This window comes from Sylvia atricapilla, chromosome Z, assembly GCF_009819655.1.
Source record: "Sylvia atricapilla isolate bSylAtr1 chromosome Z, bSylAtr1.pri, whole genome shotgun sequence".
Lineage (NCBI taxonomy): Eukaryota > Metazoa > Chordata > Aves > Passeriformes > Sylviidae > Sylvia > Sylvia atricapilla.
The window spans coordinates 60,385,698-60,403,150 of NC_089174.1; the positions used below are offsets into that span (position 1 = coordinate 60,385,698).

The window sequence follows — 17,453 nt, forward strand, 5'->3', positions numbered from 1 at the left end:
ATGTTTGATACTTAACTGACCACAAGAAAACTTTCCTTCACAGAGCTGAACAACAGAACAGAGTTGTCTGTGGAGTATTTTTTACAGCACTCTATATTTGCTTGTTTACAGTTTGTTTTGTTTTCACAGCCTATTACATGGAGAGAATTTGCCAACATCCACCCTTTCGTTCCTCTGGATCAAGCTCAAGGATATCAGCAGCTTTTCAAGGATTTAGAGAAGGACCTATGTGAGATTACAGGCTATGACAAAATTTCTTTCCAGCCGAATAGGTAGGAACTTCTTTTCTGAGCATTTGACCTTGAGACATGATTCCAAAAACTTACCTCCAAAGAAAATGTACAAGCCAAAAATGGAAGAGTTTTCTAAAATCAAATTTGTCTTGAATGCAAGATTATGAAATGACTAAGTTGTTGAGTTTTTTAAAAACAGTGGTATCTTATTTTGTCTCATGTCTTCTGAAAGTTTAATGATTTGGTAATTTTAATTTTTTTAGTATTTCTTCCTATGAACTGAAAATAAAGATTTGGAATAGGAATATAAGATGTATGAGCTGCCAGGTGTTTAATTGTTGAAACTGGTAGTTAGTGCACTAGGTTTGGTTGAAGAATGCCTAAGATCTGTGTGCTTGCTGAAATTAATAAAGCAGCATTTAATGAGTCCTGCTGCAGCCTGTTTATGTCCACTAGCAGTTTTGATACAAAATGAACAGTCAGAACTTACTCTACACTTAGGCTGTCGCTGAAAGACCTTTTATGTTTCATTATATACACTTTGCTGTGCATTTCAATGTTAGTTTGCCCCTCTGTAATCAAGTACAGAGGCCTCTGCTAGGTGCAGAAATGTGGATCAACTTAGTCACCAGAAGGATTTAACACTGTAGTATAAACACATAAAATGGCATAACCTTTGTCATCAACTCTTCTCATTTACATCTAGCTCTTAATTTAAGCACGTCCATTTGTAATTTTATCTATGGAATGTGCTCCTTTTAATTTGCTGACACTTGCCTGAAGTCATTGATAAGGGTTAGGGCTGTACAGTTTTGAAGTTCTGTCAGGGATGTGGCACTTCCTGGTTTGTGTAACAGTGTTTGTGTTCTTCTTTGCAGTGGAGCCCAAGGAGAGTATGCAGGCCTGGCTGCGATCAAAGCTTATTTAAATGCCAAAGGAGAACGTCATAGAACCGTAGGTGTCAATACTCCTGTGGGGAAGAGTGTTGGGTGGGAAGTGGAGGTTTGAGTCAGCAGCTGAGAGTCACCTAGAGAGAAACTGGATAGTGTATTGTCACTTCTGATAGGCTTTCTGTATTCCTTTCTTCCCGCATGAATCCTTGGTAAAATCTTAGCAGTTTTTACAGACAGTGGAAATGAGACAGGGCCACACCCTGGAAGGGTGATTGTATTCAGTTTGGCTACCATGGACTTAACTTTCTCCACGTGAATTGCAGAGGAAGCAGTGTTCATCACAAGGTTCTCTTGGCAAATGGTGAACAGTGCTTTCACAGTGCCAAGGCTTTCTCTCTATGCCACTGCCATGTCCTGACCCTGTCCTTTCCCAGCAGGGAGGCTGGGTGTTGGCAGGGGGCTGGGAGAGACACAGCTGGGACAGCTGACCCTGCCTGACCAAGGGGATGTTGGTGCCTTATAATAGAATGCTCAACAACAAAAGCACACGGAAAAGAGGGCAAAGCAGGGAAGGTCATCCTTATGCATTTTAATTCCCAAGCAACAATTGTACATGCCATGTGGCCAGCCATGGGAAGCTGGGAAACCAGGAAGGAAGGAACAAAACTGAGATAGATATGTTTACAATTTCATGTAACACCCTTTCACTCTTGTAAGATGATGAACAGTGCTTCTGTGTTCACAGTTGACGTATCGTGTTAATTTGAGGTTTATTTATTATATCCTTATCCATCCTCATTACTAGCTGGATTCCAGTTGTTTATCCATCCTTCTCAAAAAAGCCATTTTATAACTTTGGTTGTCTTTAGAGCTTCTATGTTCCTTTTACTTTTTTCTCTTATTACCTTTCTGTTTTTTGATGCAGTGGCTTTCTTTCCCACCAAACTGCAAGATCTTTCAGCTGCAATAGGTTCAAAGCTAAAGATCACAGTTTTGGATTGTTAAGATCTGTTTTCTTCTTTCGTTTTTGATCTGTCTGCCCCCAGTATACATATACTGCTTTGAATGCTGCCCCTCCGTACTTCGGTCCTTTTCTGAACTCTGCCATCAGTTCTTTTAGTGATCTGAAGTTATATTAGTAGGATATTTGGCATTTCACTATGTGTCTCCATTATAAACTCAATTATGAGTAATTTCAAATGTTGGAGAACCAGCACAGATATTTATAAGATTCTATTAGGATAACATTTCCATACAGCAAAAACTGACTTTTCTTTTCTTAAACATGTATTCATAAAATATTTATCCATATGTACCTTCCCACTTAATCCACTGGAAGCTAGTTCAGGAACATTTTTTTGGACCACATCAAAAACTTGGAAATCTGAGATTACTTAGGTCTTCTACTTTCACACACCCATAGAGTTGGCTTTAAACAGTAGGAAAAATGTCCTTAGTGCAATAGCATACATATTCTTTGAACTTGATTTTATCCTCAGCTTTGGGACTCATTTGCCTTCTCAAAATGGAAGCATCGCTGTCCTGTCCTCCTGGGAACTATAGCCTCTGTATGAGGAAACCACCGTAAATTGAATGTATTGACTTCTTCTCTCTTTGTTTCTTTTTTGCATCCAGATCACATTAAACTTATGAAAAGGCAATCACTTTTTACAGTTACAAACTTTGTACTGTGGGTAGTTCTACTCAGTGGGAAGTGAAATTAGGTTAAAATTTTATTCCTTGGAGAATTTCTTTTGATTGTCTATTTATCATCTGCCGTTTCTCTTATTCTGTGCAAGATCCTCGGACTTCTCTCTGTATCTGTGTGTCCTACTGTCTGAAAATACCCAGAGGTGAACTGAACAGGAGTGCCTTGGGGCTACTTGCACTTTACTCACACTTCACAGATTTCAAGTATTACAGGAAAATCATGGTACTTTTGGCAAAGAGTAAAAAGGGAAAAAAAAAAAAAAAAAAGCCCACAAAATGTTGGTCTTTCAACTGAAGTGCTTTTTTCTCCTGGGCTGGAGAAAGTAGTTAAGCCAGCAACTCGAGGTTCTTGTAGCTGTCTGTGTTTGGATTTGGTGCCCTCTTTGGGGAAAAAAGGATGGACATGAACTGACAGCGATCCCTGCTTTTTTTGTGTGATTGGTTATGTTTGCACCCAGCAAGCCTTGGTGGCCATCTGGAGCCACTTCACATTTCATCTGTGAGGGTAAGATGGCTACAGATGTGGCAGTTCTTCCTGGCACAGGCCCTTGGGATGCTGGTGTTTCTGGTCTTTTGAAGTATTCACATTTGTCTCAGCATCCCTGTGGATCATAGAGTTCCATGAGCCACTATGCAGTTTCTCAGGAAAATAAAGTAGAAAATTATGTGGATTTGGTGGTGGTGGTTGTTGTTTTGGTTTATTTGTGAGAAATATTTATTGTCTTTAAAAAGGATGGAATTCCTAAAAAAGTCTGGAAATATTCTGACACATGCACCATTTTCCTACGACCAACATGAGACTACATTTATTTAAGTAGAAGTGCTTCTCTTTTTTTTCTTTTAAAGTTAACTGTACAGAGCATAAAAGCAGCTCTGAATTTCTCATCTATAGACAAAATATTTTGGTGTAAATTTTTGTTATGAATAAAATACAGAAGAAAAGGCTTTGGAAGCCAGAAAAGATTGTAGTGGAAATTTGGAATTAGGTAGTTTTTCCTTTCAAGTCATTGTACATATGGAGACTAATAACTGTAAAAAAAAGTTAGTGTTTTAAAAAAAGGTGGGGTAAGGCAAACAGGTTTTGAATGTGAGTATCTGAAATAATACTCTAGAATTGCATCCCTAAATATGATTATGCAGCAAATGAAACTTCGGTAATGAGTATTTAAATGCTGATACCTGAATGGATTTTCTTAAAAAATTTACTTGCATTGTTCAGCAGACGAGGCAATTTGCTGGTACCATCAAGATTTCTTTTCAAAGCTTTGATAATGAATTGTAGCTGAGTGTAGATAATAAAGCATTAAGATTTTTTTTTTAACTAGTTATGCTTTAGGCTCTATTTTTCTTTCTCATCCAAGGTTTGCCTTATTCCTAAATCTGCTCATGGTACTAATCCAGCAAGTGCACAAATGGCAGGGATGAAGATTCAGCCAATTGAAGTGGATAAAAATGGGAGCATTGATATTTCTCATTTAAAAGCAATGGTGAGTATTTAATTATCTTTGATTTTCAAGGAACACTTCTTTTCTGAAGATAATAGTGTTGGCAGCTGAATCATATTTTTCTACAAGAGAAAATAGAGCAATAATAGTGAATATGTGCTTTGAAAGGATACATAATTTTTTTTTTCTCTTTTGTTTTTTTGCTCACTCAGACACTAATCATGTGACACTTGTGAGATTTCTTTTAATTTGAGATCTCTGGTGCGGGATTTGCTCAAAGAGTCTTTCTACACAGTAGACTCTTCTATAGGCGCTTTTGGTCCACAGCTAGTACTGGAAATGAACAAGTCATGTTCATGAATGTGAAGCATTTGAAACTGCATTTCTGCCTTCTTTTAGCAAAGTTCAGTCCATCTCTGCTGGGGAAGGTGTTGCTAGGCAACTACTTTTTTTCTCATTTTTTAAGTATATTGGCTGCAGGTGAATCTTGCAATGCAAGGGACACAGGACATATTTCTACATTTGAACAAAGTTTTATGGTAGTCGTAGAACTCTACTGCTGAAAGTAGGGGGAATGGTCATTATTTCAAATTAACTTGAAGGCCAGATGTTTCATTTGGTTGTCTGAAGGTCCCAGAAGTGAGTATTATATATACATATGTTTATGACTTTAATTGTATTTTTTTAATAAAACCTTGAGAAGCTTTAGGAGCCTCAGTGACCTTTTTTTTCTCTCCCCTCCCTTACACCAGGTGGACAAGCACAAGGAGAACTTGGCAGCCATCATGATCACATACCCTTCCACCAACGGTGTGTTTGAAGAGGAGATTGGAGATGTTTGTGACCTCATTCACAAACATGGAGGCCAAGTTTACTTAGATGGAGCAAATATGAATGCTCAGGTACCAAATCTAGGCAGATTTATTACTACTGGGAGTCCTTGGAATAAAAATAGCACAGTAGCACTCAGTTCAGACTGTAACACAGCTTCCATGCAGGATGGTACAGTGTTTGGGGGAGGATGTGAGACTTCCAGAAACAGTAATAAAAATTAGGTGGTGAAAATAATTCTCTTGTATTTGATTTTCCCCTGAAATGTGTCACAAGATTTATGAGTTTTTCACTGAAATTGCTTTAGTCTGCCTACCCTTTATCAAAGACGTTCTTTACAGATGTAATTAAGAATTCCTAAAACAAAATATTATTTGCATCAAGTGTTTGCTCATGATGCATCATGATAAAGAAAAACATAAAAACGTACACCATGTTTTTCAACTGGTGCTGAAAAACTGTTCTCTTTGCATTCAGTAATAGGTATTAAATGGCATATGAAGAATGTTTTGAAGCAGAGTATTCCCTTTACAGGTTGGTCTGTGTCGTCCTGGAGATTATGGCTCTGATGTCTCTCACTTAAATCTTCACAAAACCTTTTGCATTCCCCATGGAGGAGGAGGACCTGGAATGGGACCAATTGGAGTGTGGGTATCTCTGTATTAGCCTTTCTCTTAAAAAAATAAATTATATATATATATATAATATATATATTATATATATATATATTCACATTCAAGTGAATCTTGGTTGGGTGTTCACTTCAGTATAGAGTTGTGGATGGGAGAGGTGTTATGTTGGTTGCAAGCATCTGTCCTTTGCCAGCACAGTCATGTACTGATCTCATGAATGGTGGTGTTCACTTGTATGCCCAAACCCTGGTTCCCATGCTGGCCTTCCAGTGTGTGTGGTAAACCTCATTCAGCAATCTGTTTCCTGTGGACTTTGAGGGCTGGTAATACTACATATAGCCCAGAACATAAAGTGCTACACAAGCTGTGTCAATCTATCCTATTTCCTTAAAGGAAGATAATCTTACTTGTTTAAAAAAGTGATTTTCATTTGGATGCCTCTATTAATATCTTGTAATAGGTTGAAAACTGAGTGCCATCCTCCACTGGCACCAGTTGTGTTAATGATCTTTTGTAGAAGGCATAGATTAGACTTCCTAGAGGACTGTTTGGAAGCCAAGTGAAGAGAAACTACTGCTGAAACTGTCCAGATATGGTAACACGGGATGACATATTTAAGCTCTAAAATCAATGTTTTTGTTTTAGGAAGAAACACTTGGCTCCCTACTTGCCTACCCACCCTGTGATCAAAATACAGCTGGATAAGGATGCATGTCCTTTGGGTACTGTCAGTGCTGCACCTTGGGGTTCAAGTGCTATATTGCCAATTTCCTGGGTGTATATCAAGGTGTGTAGACTTTCATAAGGAGTATCAGCTGAGATTCTGTTTCTCTTTCAAGTCCAGTGTCCACTGGAATCACATGAACAGGTTTAAGAGCAAGTCATTGTAAGATGTTTGCACAGACTGAAATGCGGTGAAATTAAGTGACTACAGTACAGTCATAGGTTATTTACACCCATCAAGCCTACTTGTTTTATACTAGGACAATGTTGCCACAAGAAAGGACGTCAGGACAACTGCTGTATCTAAATCTACCTCTTGTCTGTAATAGATCTTGAGATAAGTGGACACCAATCAGAAAACTGCAGTCAGGCTTCCATGTTCTGACATTGAAGTTTTCGTGTTTAAAAGCTGCTTGGTAATTAATTACTTTTCCCGCAAGAGTATTTTTAATTGCATGATTCAGTATTGTTATACTTGACATCTACGTAACATTCAACTTTATGATATTCTGAATTCTAGAGGATTTTACAGGGTTCAAAAACTGAACTTAGTTTTGGTTTTACAAGTGAGACAGCTTGATCCTGATATATGTAATTTGTTAATCCCTTGCAATTTAATAATAATCCAGCAAATATTTGGGTACATGTATGGAAATATTTAGCCAACAGAGATGACTGTAGATTCATATTCTGTTTGATAGAAGGGCGTGCTGGGACTCTGGAACTACGTTTAATGCTTCCAGCGTGAGCTGAGAAGAGTGAACCTAGGGGCAGTGTCATTCAGAGTACGTTGTTGCCAGTTTGATCTCTAACCATGGAAACTTCCTCTGCTGGGGAAACCAGCTCTCCTGGAATTCAAGATGAGCAAATATGAACGGGTGCAGTTTCCATTTTCAGCTTTGGGTAAAAATCACTTGTGATTCTGAGCTGGTTCCCATTACAGAATATTTAATGCATCAGAAACTTTTAAGGGGAGCTCTTTCCTCAAAGTGCAAAGTGCCACCTATTTACATTGTCCCACTTAAAGTTGTCTGGGCAGTCTTGCTGTGAGATGGAGACAGGCAGCCTGTGCCTTTTGACATTTTTTGAGTTCTCACTCTTTTTCTATTTAGTTCAAAGCTTCTCAGTTTGAGGAAAGTTTGGGTCATGCACTTGTGGACTTCAAGTTAAACCTTTTAGGTAGCAGACATTGTCATAAACACATACACCAAAGTTGCCCTCAGTAAATATCCAGTGCTTTTCCCATGAGTGTTATGTGGAAAAGTGTAACGGCAGAGTGACTGCCTTAGAAATAGCCAAGTGTATTGAGGTGCTGCTCTTCGTCATGCAGAAGCACACTTTGCTTGTTTTGGACCTGCTTTAGATCTGTTTCTTCATGTTATTTTTCTTTCAGACAATGGGAGCAAAGGGTCTGAAGCACGCCTCTGAGATTGCTATACTAAATGCAAATTATATGGCAAAGAGGCTAGAGAAGCACTACAAAATCCTTTTCAGAGGAGCAAGAGGCAAGTACTGGACAAATTTTTTTTTTCTACTAGGCTTTTTTTTTGCCTCATGTAGAAGTTGGCTTGCAACATGGTTGTTTTGTTGTTTTTTTTCATGCTATGTGACCACTGATTTCAAACTTCTCTTGATGTTGTTCACAAGGAGAGAAATAACGTGCCACACTTCTGTGGAGGTATTGCAATGATACTTGGAAGTAGAAGAAAAGTAGTATCTGTTTGTAATTAGAAAAAATTATGCCAAAAGATAGAGTGAACCATTACATTGTTCTCCTTGAAATTTGATGGCAGATTATTGAACATTAGAAAAAACAACCAAGCTGAGATGTCCAAATCTCCATAACCAATAATGCGACCATTTATGAACTGGAAGTAATTTTTGGGCCTGTACTTCCCCTTGCACATTTCCTCTGAAAAAAAAATCCCACCAAGTTTCCCTTATTTCTGCTCATTTTTCACTTTTGTGAGATGAGATAGAATTCCCTTGGCAATGCATGATATTTTAGCTACATTCTCGTTCCCTCTTTTGGCTCTCCAGTCTTGCAACAGGAAAGAAGTAATGAAGAAGATATGAAAAAATTATTTTAGTAGTAAAGTAACTATCAGAGAATTTATTTTGCTTGTTTAAGCTGAACACCATTGAAGAGCATTTGAGTACAATAAATATAGTCTTTAAAATATGTATCTTAAATTTAATGATGGACACCTTGGTTAAACCTGCAAGTTCTACTTTCATAGAAGTAAATAAAAATTGCAAATTTTGAAGGTTTTAACAATGTAATGGAAGGTTCTCCAGAATCATGGATATAAATACAGACAATTTTTGTCTTTAGCCTCTCTACAATACTAGATGTGAGCTTTGCTCTGGCATAAGATAAAACTGATTATCTTAATTAATTAAAGATAGGCTAAGACCCAAATGGTGTTGGGCCATTGACAAATTATTTTTTTCAGAGAACTTGTAAACTGTAGGAGCTGCTTTGATCGTTCATTCCTAGTTCTGATCTTGTAAGTGAGGCCCCTTCTTAATGTGGTGTCGTACTCAAAGAGCCATTCTTCAGAAACTGAGTTGTATGTCTCTTACCTAAAAAGTTTTCAGATTTGAGGTTTTGCCCAAGTGGATATTTTTGAGTTTGTCTTTTTGCCATGTTCTCCACAAAACCAATCAGAACAGTCAGCTTGGTAAATTCCATTGTTCTCCTACTAAGTAAAGAGGTTTTCATTTACAGGTTTTGTGGCCCATGAATTCATTTTGGATACAAGACCTTTCAAAAAAACAGCAAATATTGAAGCTGTAGATCTTGCTAAAAGGCTTCAGGATTATGGTAAGTCAAATGTATAGTCTTAAAAATAGCAGTGCAAGTGAAAATTTTCTAAATCTCTTCTAAAGGGAGACACAAACATTCTAGTTCTGTGCTTATGGATAGTGAATCTGTCACAATTATTTCAGGCTTTCTCATGTTCTTTAACAGCTTGGAGGGATATTTGCATATACTGAGTTTTAGTAGGTACTTCTGACTCTGCTGCTACTTCACAGTTTTGTAAACTGCCCCATCAAATTATTGATTGCATGGCTCTCAACTGTCAGGAGCAAGCAGGTTGGAGCCAAAAGCCTAATAAGATTCCAACAAAGCAAAACAAAACAGGAAATTAAAAAAAAAAAAAAAAAAAAAACAAAAAAAAAAAAAAAAAAAAACAACACCCAACAAAACAAAAAAAAAAAAAACAAAAAAAAAAACAAAAACAAAAAAAAAAAAAACAAAAAAAAAAAAAAGAGAGAGGAAAAAAACCCCCACTTTTGAAGTAGGATTATGGAATTTGGACAGTTCCATCCTGATATAGTTCCATCCTGATATGCAGTTTATGTTCTTAAGGATCTGATTGTGGATGCCTTTTGGCTGCCAGACAAAAGGACCCATTGAACTACTTGATCCTATGGAACTGAGCTTCTAATGAATATGCATGAAAGTTGTTAAAACCTAAACCAGTAGTTGAATACTTCTTCGGTGAAATACTAAAACCCCACCCTTCCTGCTCTTTGTAAGTCAGCCTTAAATATTGTTTAGATAGAATTTTCACTTTAAATCACTTTAAATAGAATTTTCAGTACGTATAGAGGTGAGTGAAATTATTCAAGTTCCTTTTTAATAAACTGTTTCATTAAATCAGTGTGTAGCTCTATTGTAAATAATACAATGGTGTTACCCTTCAGTGCTAAAAACAAAGATACTTGAAAAGTCTATCTTACCTGTTAAAGTACAGTGCCAACACTACCAGTGAGTTCAATCCTGTATAGATTTTTGTACAGAAAGGACTGAATTTGTGAATCCACTGATAGTTAATGCATGTGTTATCTCTTACCCTATTGTCAGTGACTGATTTCTGCTATTGTCACCAGGTTTTCATGCTCCAACCATGTCTTGGCCAGTGGCAGGGACACTTATGATTGAACCTACAGAGTCTGAAGACAAAGCAGAGCTGGATAGATTTTGTGATGCAATGATCAGTATTCGGCAGGAAATTGCTGAAATAGAGGAGGGCAGGATGGATCCCCAAATTAACCCACTAAAGGTGAGATGGCATGTAGAGCAAAATACTGGTATCAGCCTAACCCCTGAGACTGCAGAAGCCCACTTGCTGGTCTTTCAGTACTCTCCAAAGTAACAGGGCACAACAGTGAATATAAGACTTTCTTGAGAAACCTTCAACTTTTTCAAAACTTGAATTTTGACTTTTTCAAGTGAGAAGTCAGGCCTCTGCTGAGAGGAGAGCAGAGAAAGTTATTTCTTCAAGCATTTGATTTATATTTCAAGGCCATCTCAAAGCAACAAGGGAGAGATGCTTATTTCACTGGCTTAAGTTGGAAAGTGGAATGATCTTAATATTAATAATAAAGTAAAGATTGAATTAATTATTTTAGCAATGCAGCACAGGACTGCTATCAGCTCAAGTTCTGTTCAACTCTTTTAATGCTGTACTGACTTTTAAGTTTAGTGAAAAGCCAAAAGCATATTCAAGCCTTGGGAAGCATCTTTAGGCAAGCTGAAAAAAAAATCCAAATACTGACTTGCCTCCTGGTTTAAATTTGCCTTTTTTCCTGCAGATAAACAGTGTTCTCTAGACAGTAATTATTTACATGTGGTAATGTGAACTTGAAGGAGGCTTCACACTGATAGGTTCAACTGAATTCAGTCATTTCTTGTTCTCAATATGTCGTGTTTCTTGTAGATGTCACCACATACTCTGAACTGTGTCACTTCTTCCAAGTGGGATCGTCCTTACTCCAGAGAAGTGGCAGCATTCCCACTGGTGAGTACATAATGGAAACTTCATTGGGTGCCAATACATAAATATGCTTTGTGCTCTGTAGTTTCTTAGTCATTTAGAGATGAAATAATGTTGTAAGAATGAAAACTTCAGAGCCATTTTATTGTTGCTCAGTTTTTATGTGTGTGAGCTCTACCACAGTTTCATTAGTTTAGTTTTTAAATAGAAGGAAAGAAGATGTCAAAAAAAAAAAAGTCTCTATATATAGGTGCAGACTTGGATTTCTGAATCCTAGCACTTCAACACTGAATATTCATTCCTATTGGAAACAGCCTGTTCAGTTCTGACATACTGCACCAAAGGCACCCAAAACAGAGTCCTACATGCTGACATCCAAAGCTTTGCTCAAAAGAACTTGCATAAGGTGTGACCAGATGCCCCAAGGTCAGCATGCAGAAAGCAACACCTGCTACAAATAAAGGTCAGATTGGAGCTGGACTCTGATATCAGACTTCTTAATTGCTTTCATAGTCACAGCAGCTAAATGTATGTGTAACCAACCTTTCTGCTCTGAAACTTAATTGCAAGTATTTTAGTGAAATGTACTGTTTCAAATAGTAAGAATTCAACTACACCACCATTCCACTTTCCTTCAAGTATTATATTGTAACTATATTGAACAGCACAGCAGTGTCCTCTGCTTTTCCTTTATTCCTATCTGAAAGCGAGCTCTTCAAAGGATAATAAAGTTTTCTTTCATATCATGAAAACTGTTTCTTTGCAAGCATGTGTTAAGAGGATATGACTATACTTTTTTGAAAATCTAACCATTCATTTAACTGTCACTTCTATTATAATGCTTGTTAACTAACAGGGACTGCAAATAGATTTGAAGGATTACTTCACCTAAAAAAATCCACTTTTACAGCACTTGTAATTCTTTGAGTTCTTAATGTCTATTATAATTTTGTAGCTTTATTTGGTGGAAAAATGAAGACGGTTGGGTTCTTTTATCTCTCTTAGCCATTTGTGAAGCCTGAAAGCAAGTTTTGGCCTACGATTGCTCGCATTGATGATATATATGGAGATCAACATCTGGTTTGTACCTGCCCTCCAATGGAAGCCTATGAATCTCCGTTTTCTGAACAGAAGAGAGCATCTTCCTAAGGCTGTTTCCAGCTACCTGCATTTTTGACTCCATCAGAATGGCCCTTTCCTGATTTCCTGGGGATATTTATACTGTGTATATTTTGAATAATCACCATGTTTGTTTATTGAACCACTGCTCAGTTAAAATGTAAATACAATCACTATGTTAAGTGTAAACAAAATGTGATTGTTCCACAGTAGTTGATGTTGGAAGTTGCCTTGATTCAACATTTCCCCTGTTTTGTGCTAAAGTTTTAGCAATTAACACCCAATTTGCAAAGTGGCATGGAATATACAGTTAAAAAAGTAGAAAAGATACAGATACATAAGGCAATACTAACAAATATTAACTGCAGAAGTAATTGTTTATATTTTGTAAAAAAAATTATGAAGTAGATTTTTTAATTTACTTCACATATTACCACTAACTAGCATTGCTAGTGCTAATATTTCATACTGATTTTTTTACCTATCAGTGTTAGTAGCCTAATAAAATTGGTCAGAATTTTAAATGTTGTCATGTTTTTGATTTAAACTTTTCAGCTGAATTTGTCCAACAGAGCAGTATGAAATTATGGAGCTCAAGTGTTGATTTGTGACAATTGCCACAGCAGCAATAAACTCACACAAAGGGAAATACTGACAGACATTAATAGTTAAATAAATCTCTGATTTTTTTTAATGAGCCAGAATGATCCATTTTACCAAGCAGTAACAAACTTAATCTTGTTCTATATCTCATCATTTTTTTTCTTAGTAGTTCAATCTAATCCTCTCTTATTCTGGAGAAGGCATAAAAGACCACTGTGAACTGCTTATTAGTATGACTTAAATTTTGGGTAAAAAATGTTCTCTTTCCATAGTTTCTCAACTCTCTCTCTGGCACTTTTTTTATACAGCACTCAGTTTGCCCTACTTTATCTACAGCTTGTGGAAAAACTGATTCACAGCTTAAGCTGTGGACACCAACAGCACTGACAGCAGAGCCCTCCTGCAACCACAGTGCCACGTTAAGCCACTCAGTAGCCAGAGCTCAGACCTTAAACAGGAGCCTTTTCCAGCATTTTCCAAACCAGGTTTACATGAAACCAGTCCTCCCACTAGTTACACAGTCAGACCTCTGTGCTATAAGCACATTTGAAAGGAACCTGCCCAGGTCTGTTCAGAGCTGTTTGATGTTCATGGGCACCCCTGAAGGGACCAACTCATTCAGCCACACAAAGCAGTTTTGGTGATTAGGAAACTCAGCAACACCAAGACTACAGAAAGGGACCACATAGTTTTACACCTTACAACCACCCACTACTCAAACTCTTCTTGAAGATCTAGATGCACACTTAGTCTGGGAACTCTGAAGTGACAAAAAAGAGGCTGGTGTTCACAGCAATATTTTAAGTACTGTAAATTTTCTGTCTTTTACAGTGAAAGTTTTGGGACTGCAACATTTTCATTATACACCTTATGATTTCAGTGGGGGGCTTTACACAAGGAGACTGCAGATGATAAGAGACAGGAATGTCTTTCATTAAAGAAAAGTCAGGCCAGAGACCAGTTTTTATCTGAACAGCTGTACCTACATCCTAAATCACCTTAATACAGAGTGATGAAAATCAGAATTTTCTTACTCTAGAATTCATTACTGAAAAGATTGTCTTTCATGTAATAGCTAGCTATTGATAAAGTACTAAGGATGCAAAAAAAAATGAAAAGTGACTGCAGACTTAAAATGTGAAGAAAGGACAGTCTTTCTCTGTTGCCAATCTAATTCCCCAGTCTTGAAAAGCTACTTTAATGTTTGTTAAAAGCAGTTTCACATTGCTTGATTATGTCACTGAAAGAATATATTAAAAACTGGTTTACATATTTTTGTATAAAGCAGATAACTTCCCACTGTTGACCTCAAACTGACAAAATTTATCTTGTGAATTACTTGCTAGAATCTGTCCAATGGGAAAAAAGCATTAGAACACTATGCAGTACTCAGCTAAAAGGTTGAAGGCCACAAGTCTTCTCTTGAGCTTACTGCACAGATGCAATGGCTGTTACGAAGGTGAAATCACATTGTTCTCTCCAGAAAATACTGAGCTACCTGTAGCACTGTAGGCCACAGGCTGTCATTTCAACCTCAGTGCCTAGAGAGGGTATCTGAGTCACCCACCTGACAAACCACCATGCAGAAATGACACAGCTCCCATCCCAGCTGTGCCAACAACCCTGCGTGACAGGCAGGGCTCCCTCCCACTCTGGCACATGGACAGAGCACTGCTACAGGCTGTGGCTAAGTCCATGGGCATCAATATCGCCACTGGATCTTGGTTTGGAGTTTTTCAGCCTTTTTCAACATTCTTTTAATTGAGAAGTGAGTTAAGAAATATAAAGCCTCACACCTGAAAAATAAGGCCACCTAAAGAAAGCATTTAGTAATCTGAAAAATACATTCTGTAAAAATCTTATTTATCCACTTAATTAAGTGGATATTATAAAAACAAAACTAGCAAATTTTCTGAATCATAAAATATTTAATAAGGTATATTTGGGGGAGGGGGGGAGGGAATATATTGTATATAAAATTTCAGATCACAATATGAAGCGATTTGAACCCTCTCCAAGCTGGCACTGCCTTTAATGCTGTGTAGATGTATTGCCACTGATACAAGACCTACTAAAAGCATACAGTTTAACTAATACAGAAGTGGCTTTTTTAATATGAACTAGTTTTCACACAACTAGAGTGTCTTGAATACCCTCTTTAAGTGCAAAAAACACAGATCACTTTACACTAATGCAGCAACAATGCATTCATATTGTTCTCATTAGTCATTAGTAGTCAACTTGCATAAGATACAAGAAAAGCACAATGAAGCTCACAAAAATAGACTAAAAATCAGCCCGTTCTTGCAAAAAAATACAGCATAAGAGAAGAAAAAGACAAAAAAGGGATTATGCACACCACAGAATTTGCTGTTTAATCCAAATGGCTTAAGTGCTGAATCTGTTTCTTTTTCCTGGTTTTTCGTGGGTTTTTCTTTTGGTTTGGGTGGGGTTTTTTTGTGGGTTTTTTGTGGGTTTTTTTTTTGTTTTTTTGTTTTTGTTTTGCTTTGTTTTGGTTTTTTTGGTTGGTTGGTTGGTTGGTTGGTTGGGTTTGGTTTTGTTTTGTTTCTTTTTGTAAATCAAACCACATGGACCAGGCACAACTAATATTCAGGAGGCAGTGTGTAGCTAAAAAAATCACTAAATTTTTTTCATCCCCAACATTGTTTCATTGTTTGACACAATTTGCTTTCCTCTGTCCTGAGGTAGTTACAAAAAAAACAAATCATAAATTAAGCATCAGCTAGGCCAGTAAGAGCTGAGGCTTTTCTTTTTATTTTTCCTTTTTTTTTTCTTCTTTAAAAGCTATCTATTAACTGGCCAAAACTACCCTTGATGTTAAAAGACAGCTGAGAATTATTTCTCACAACACCAAGAAATGGCTATGAGGGGAAAAGGGCTAGCTGCTTCAAAACATGACAGTATATTGAGTCCCCATCAAGCTGGCTGGTCCACTGCTGAATTTTCTATGTTTATCCCCCTTTACTGTCTATAAAGTCACTGTGAGAAGTATGGAAGGGTCTGAGCACATCATCGTCCTTTACTGTAACCCGGAAAGAACTGGTCCAGCAGTGTCTGCAGGATCTTGTTGGGAGCCATGGAGTAGCCCTTCCCCAGGTCATGACGGCAGGCAGGGCAGGTGAACACTTCGGCCCTGAAGGAGCGCTGTAAACAGCTCTAGGACATACAAAGACAGAGAAGTAAATTGCAACAACTTTCTTTTAGAGTGACAGCTTAACCAGCAAAAAAGTAAGGAATCACTGTAAATCAAAGGCACAATCTGCTTACTACCAGAAAAAAGGAAGTCTTTTCCAAGCCCTCTGGTGCCTGACTCCATCCATGACTAAGATGTCCTAGCAAATGAACTCTTCTCTGTGCTGGGATGCAAAACACTGTGCTTGGGAGGAATTAAATCACTACTAAGGTTTTCCTTTCATTTCCACTAGTGCCGTCCTGTAAGTCACAGTCAATCTTCAGCTTCCTTATAGCTTCACAGATTGCTACATTTCTCCAAACCTTTATTATCAAGAGGAAGGTGAACATACCAGGTGTACTGTTTATGTAGCAATCTCCATCTACCTCACCTGGATTGATTCAGTTTAGCCATACGGATACATGTAGGATAATACAATCTAATACATTAATATCCGTGCTGTCATCCTTACTACACTACTGCAGACCAATGAGCATCTTCAAGTTTTTTAGGGCAGATCTGTGTCCAAACAGCAGCAGCAGCTTACTATCAAACTATTCCTTACAACTTTAACTGGATGTTATATTGATATTGCTCTTTCTGGGTTTGTTGCCATTCAGCTTTCTCTTCTTTCTTTTCTCATGGTTTTCCAGTCTCCACAATCCTAAACATTAATTCCACAATTATGTCTTATGTTTTTCAAAGAGACATAATTATTCCATGTGTGCAGGCCACACATAACAACACCCAGTGATTTTCACTGGAGTGATATCTTCTAGAACAGCAACCTTGTATTACCAAATACTGTACTAGGATGGTAATACCTTGAGTCCTTTCAAGGCCTCAGGAAGAAATACTAGGTATGGCAGGCACTGTTCAAATATGTACAATTCAGTGCATGATTCTGTACACACCAGTGCTATAAAAATCTCTCTAGTCCAGATTTGATTCAAGGCTCCTTACATTATCTCCAGCTGACCAAGATTTTGACACACATGAGTAATGTGCTGACACCTATGGCATCTCCTACCAAATATGAACAATGCCAAGACTAACATAATTTTCTCTAAATGAGCCCAAATAATTTTCCAGGGTATTTACCCTCCACCTTTCACAACTCTTAATAGAGAGTTATAAAATTTAAAAATCTGGTTTTATTTCTTAACCATGTAAAATTAGATCACTGATATGCCAAAATCTAACCTGTGGACCTAACCAATTCCTAGCACACCTCCCCTGATCACAGAGGCATGACACTCATGGTAAACTTCATTTATTATGTCT

The 17,453-nt window shown here is 37.4% G+C and overlaps 2 protein-coding genes across 3 annotated transcripts in view; one reads left to right on the plus strand and one right to left on the minus strand.

Annotated features, from left to right (window-relative positions):
• The window catches only part of GLDC (glycine decarboxylase), a 39,735-nt gene extending 26,838 nt beyond the window's left edge, over nt 1–12,897 (plus strand). Inside the window, exons 15-25 of the mRNA XM_066338848.1 lie at nt 130–272; nt 1,112–1,187; nt 4,198–4,323; nt 5,034–5,183; nt 5,647–5,759; nt 6,390–6,531; nt 7,861–7,972; nt 9,199–9,294; nt 10,368–10,540; nt 11,198–11,278; nt 12,260–12,897. Of these exons, the coding sequence (XP_066194945.1) occupies nt 130–272; nt 1,112–1,187; nt 4,198–4,323; nt 5,034–5,183; nt 5,647–5,759; nt 6,390–6,531; nt 7,861–7,972; nt 9,199–9,294; nt 10,368–10,540; nt 11,198–11,278; nt 12,260–12,403 (1,356 nt within the window). The 3' untranslated portion in view covers nt 12,404–12,897. The remainder of the gene's footprint in view (nt 1–129; nt 273–1,111; nt 1,188–4,197; nt 4,324–5,033; nt 5,184–5,646; nt 5,760–6,389; nt 6,532–7,860; nt 7,973–9,198; nt 9,295–10,367; nt 10,541–11,197; nt 11,279–12,259) is intronic.
• A 2,628-nt stretch (nt 12,898–15,525) lies between these two features.
• The window catches only part of UHRF2 (ubiquitin like with PHD and ring finger domains 2), a 79,937-nt gene continuing 78,009 nt past the window's right edge, over nt 15,526–17,453 (minus strand). For both annotated transcript variants that reach the window (XM_066338850.1, XM_066338849.1), the window contains exon 16: nt 15,526–16,153. In XM_066338850.1, the coding sequence (XP_066194947.1) occupies nt 16,007–16,153 (147 nt within the window). In that variant the 3' untranslated portion in view covers nt 15,526–16,006. The remainder of the gene's footprint in view (nt 16,154–17,453) is intronic.